This window comes from Triticum aestivum, chromosome 3D (assembly GCF_018294505.1).
Source record: "Triticum aestivum cultivar Chinese Spring chromosome 3D, IWGSC CS RefSeq v2.1, whole genome shotgun sequence".
NCBI classification, from domain to species: Eukaryota; Viridiplantae; Streptophyta; class Magnoliopsida; order Poales; family Poaceae; genus Triticum; species Triticum aestivum.
Genome location: NC_057802.1, coordinates 618,229,239 through 618,234,070, shown reverse-complemented (window position 1 = coordinate 618,234,070; position 4,832 = coordinate 618,229,239). Strand labels below are relative to the sequence as shown.

The 4,832-nt window shown below is 47.6% G+C and overlaps 1 protein-coding gene across 1 annotated transcript; it reads left to right on the top strand.

Annotated features, from left to right (window-relative positions):
• The first annotated feature begins 2,028 nt into the window (after positions 1 to 2,028).
• Positions 2,029 to 4,579, top strand: LOC123076698 (probable glycerol-3-phosphate dehydrogenase [NAD(+)] 1, cytosolic). Its single transcript, XM_044498816.1, has 4 exons — positions 2,029 to 2,085; positions 3,185 to 3,224; positions 3,297 to 3,370; positions 4,010 to 4,579. The coding sequence occupies exons 1-4, from the start codon at positions 2,029 to 2,031 to the stop codon at positions 4,577 to 4,579; spliced, it is 741 nt and encodes a 246-aa protein (XP_044354751.1).
• The last annotated feature ends 253 nt before the right edge of the window (positions 4,580 to 4,832 follow it).

Sequence of the window (4,832 nt, the reverse complement as noted above, 5' to 3'; positions counted from 1 at the left end):
AGCAATGGTCCGACCAAGATCATCAGCGGGCTCATCATGTGCCTCTTCTTCACCTTCACCTAACCCTTCCCCACCTTCAGCATCATCCTCCATGAAAGTATCACCGAAATGATCATGATAGTTGTCATCGATATCATCCCCTTCTTCATCTTCTTCCATTCTAACCCCTCTTTCTCCATGCTTGGTCCAACAATTATCGCTTCGCATGAAACCGCGCCGAAGCAGGTGCATGTGAACGTCTCTTGAGGAGGAGTAACCCTTCTGATTCTTACAGACAGCACATGGACAGATAATAAAACCTTGCTGCTTGTTCGCATTTGCCACTACGAGGAAGTCTTTCAAACCCGTAGTGAACTCGCCGGAGAGTCGGGGACCGTACATCCATTGCTGATTCATCTGCATTATTATGATATAAAGTATATAATTAACTATCATGCATTTGTTAAACTAACTAGCTAGAAATAATACAAATTAAACAATGAACTACACACATGCATATTTTATCAATGACACATGAAAGGTTCAAGTTGCTAACCGCGATCGCGGAGGAAAAATAAATGAGAAAGCTCAAGTGTGGCTCGGACACTTCATATCATGTTTGTTTCAGGCTCTCGGGCATTTCATCGAACACCTTGTGTGCATAGGAGGAACCAAAAGCAAACCCACCACCCCCTTCTGAAAATTGTGAAGTGAGCTGAGTGAAGTGAAGTGAGCTGAGTCCTATATATAGGGATGGGCCTTTAGTCCCGGTTGGCCAGGCCAACCGGGACTAAAGCCCCTCCCGTCCGCCAGCTGGATGGGCCTTTAGTCCCGGTTGGCCTGGCTAACCGCGACTAAAGGCCTTCGGGGACCTTTAGTCCCGGTTGGCCAGGCCAACCGGGACTAAAGCCCCTCCCGTCCGCCAGCTGTCGACCGAGCGCGCTGGGCCCAGATAGTTGGTCGCGGGTCTCCTCCCGAACCGCGACTAAAGACCCCTTTGGTCGCGGTTCGATTGTTTTGGGGACTAATGGGGGCGTATGGAAGCCTCTTTTTCTACAAGTGGAGGGAGGAAGGGTGAGTGGATGTGCCTTCGCACCTGCTGACTGCTTCATGTCGACATGGTCGTGCTGATGCCCTGGGCAGTGGCTTGGTCGGATTGGAGAGCTTCTTCTTCTTCAAACTTCTTAGTACCTTAGTTTTTAGATCTTTGCTTGTAGTGCGGATCGAGGATATTAGATGTTGGCACAGCTCATTGTATATGTCGCTGTTTATTTTGCTTTTCCTCTTTAAGATGTTGATTGTAATCTCCTGTCCGTTTGATGACTTTGTTATTTTAAAGTCGGGTAAGGTTCGAGCCTTTTTTAGGCTCGGCCTAGCCTTTTCTCTAAAAAAAAGATGGAGATATATAGGTTTATACGAAGGTTGTTGCTTCACTCAAATATATATGCATTGTAACCCATAGCAACACACGAGCATTCTACTAGTTAAACGTAGGTATAGGTATAGGTATATGTAGGAGCTGTTTATCAATCAGTATCAATGTTGTGCTCCAATTATTATTTAAAATTATTAATGTTTGGAAAGGAAAGAAAATTCCTTAATTTTAACTTGCATGTGACGAAATTCTAGCAGAATGACATAAAAACACATGCAGAGACGTCAAGGTGTTTACTATGAGTCTATCCACGCTGCAGGTATGACACTTGCACGATGTATCTAGTATCTGGTAGACGAAGCCAATAAACCAGAAGGCCTTGCCAATTAATTCACAAAGCTGGTGAATCCGGCCAGCAGGGGCGGACGAAGGAGAGATTGGCAACCAAGCCACGCCACCGCTTACATGCCATGGCACAACGGAATAGGGTGGCTGCATCATTGACGCGGACGAGGATCTCCTGGATCACCTTGTCCGGCAGCAACTTCCTTCGGTCGATGGCTGGATCGGCTACGAGGCGGCGCCATTGCTTACAGACAGTTGTGCAGCGGAGGAGGGTGGCGCCGTCATTGAGGCACGCCAGGATCTCCAGGACCATGTCGTCCGAGACTGCCATGGCCACGGACGCCCTCGTGATTCTTTCCTCCAAGACGGCTGCCACGGAGCGATCTGTGTGTCCTTACGGCCGCCCCGCCCCCGGCGTATATATAATGAATCGCAGGTCATAGAAAAGGAGCATATGCCTCTGTATCGATTCTAGTCTGATTGGGTGCTCGTCCGTTCCGGATACAAGCCTACTTCCTGAATCCTAGTTCATATTGGATTTTTTAGTCTAAACACATTTTATTTATTGATCATAGTCGAAATACATTGGGATACAATTTAGGACTTGAGTGTCATGGTGCCACACGTGGCGTCCAAAAGAAAGTCATAAAGTATGCTTAGCGAGACTATTGTTCGCACACGAACACGTCACTGTGTACCTCCAACGCCGAGGGTGATGCAGCACAGCTCACGTCGAAGGAGACCCTTCCGAAACCGCGTACGCTAGAAATCCGGCGGGTGCTTTTCAGGACTTGAAACCCCACGCGCCTGGGAAACCCATCTCGGCCCACGACAGCTATGGGCTGCCCTAGGTCGGTTCGCCCGCCCCTAGAGCCTCGAGGATCGCTGCCCTTCAACATGAAGAACGAGAGAGAACGGACAAGGGAGAGAGATAAAACTAGGGTAAAAAGTAGTTGGGCTTTGCGATTGTGTGTTGTTTAATCGGTCGTCACCTCTTATTCATTTGACCCTGGCCATTGTGTAGGGTATATGTAGAAGTACATGTAAAAAAGAGAGACTTAGAGTAGAGCACAGGTCATACATGATTTAATATATTCTTTCTCTAACTCTTAATCTCATACTTAAACATAATCATACTTCTAACTACATGTGCTCCGTCCAAACTAGTCCTGGTCGATCCTCTCCGTGGTTGATTCGTTGGTTCGCGCTACCGAGGCACGTGCTGGCCCATCAGGGTCATTCAACTCGCCGGGGTATGCGTACCAGAGAGACTGTGCAGATGATCGTCCAGCCGGACGTGCAAATAAAATATAGAAGTTACGTGAACTGTTTGAAGATACCAACTACAACCCCCATTATTGTGAATCTATATTCATATTTGCATTCCCACTTCTATTTAAGCATAGTTGTTATATCGGTAGCTCTCGGATATTGTTTCCGTATGTGAGCGAAGTATATGATTTTTTTTCTAAACTGTTTTTGCAGATAATTACGCTCATATTGCGTCTCATGTTTGCCTTGTCGGGTTCGCTTGTGTTGTTGGGACGAACCCCCGATGGCACTGGATGAACTGCCCCTTCTGTATGAATTTTGCCAGGACCACCTATACCAACACCATACGAAAGCGACTACCACCATGTTCATGCTTCTGTTTGTGCGCTGATGAAGCCGGTAATTAAGAAAGAACTCATAAACCGCTGACATGGCTGCGGATTTTCATATTCACCAACCCCACAGGATATCTAAACAGAGAGACCAAACACAAATTCTTGGGTCACTTGGGCGTCATACACCGAATATGATGGGCACAAATCCTGCGGTCACTCGGACAACCAACACGACTCAGACACCAATTGCAGACCAGAAGTTAAACGAACTATTTGAGATATTTTTTCCTCAGCCGTTTGCAAATGGTTATGTTCATATTGAGTTCCTATTTCCCTTGACAACGATCATCACCTATAACTTTCTTGAGCGACTTGTTTCTAATGGCATGAGACCCTGTCCATGAAGGATTGTTTCCCCAGCCATTTGCGAATGTGCGAAATCCAAGTACAACCAAAACGGACAGGGCCACCTCGTCGTTTCCCCGTGCGTCGCCACGTGTGCTATTTCCCGTCTATTGGAACCAAGTGTTTTTTGATTCGTGAAGACACGACGCAAGTATTGGAAGAAGTCTTACTTGATGAAGTTAATGACCCGGTCGTATAGAATATTTTCCCGTGTTGGCGCTAGAAGATTGTAAAATTGGTATTTAATTTAGCACTAGTTGGTTTTGAAAATAATATTATGTAGAAAAGTCGTTAAGAGCTGCACCGGCTGCTCGGCAAGTCCGACAGTGACCTGCTCAAGATCATCAGCATCGGCGCTGGCGCCTGGGGCAGCGTCTTTGCTGCTCTGCTGCAGGACGGCTACGGACACTTCAGGGAGAAGGTGCACATACGGGTGTGGCGCCGGCAGGGGCGGGCTGTGGACCGGTCCACTGCCGAGCATCTCTTGGACGTGATCAACTCCAGGGAGGACATGCTGAGGCGCCTCATCCGCCGCTGCGCCTACCTCGAGTACGTTGACGCACGGCTGGGAGACCGGACCCTGTACGCCGATGAGATCTTGAGGGATGGGTTCTGTTTGAACATGGTCGACACGCCCCTCTGCCCGTTGAAGGTGGTCACCAACCTGCAGGAAGCGGTCTGGGATGCTGACATTGTGGTGAATGGCCTGCCATCCACTGAAACGCACTGCGTGTTTGCAGGGGTTGCAAGTGCAACACACATCAGCGCCAAGTGCAACACACATCAGCAAATAAAAAAGAAGACTGCGTTCTTACATGTCCACCTCGTTCCTAGTCATGGATTGGCCATCGCTAATTTCTCCCTCTAGAACCTGCTACATGTCTAGTTGCCAGTTCATCGACACCGACATGGATTTTTTGGTGCACCAAGTGTTTGATGGTAATTTGTAATAATAAAAATATTTCAAGTACACTTGAAGCAAGGAGTGCTCAAGTACGTATGGAATACACGTTTAAATTCCAAATAGCCATCCATGCGTATATACATATGAGGCTAGACTGATGCATCGAAGGGCCGATCGGTACTTTGTGGCTCATGCGTGCATTAGCTTGCAATGCATG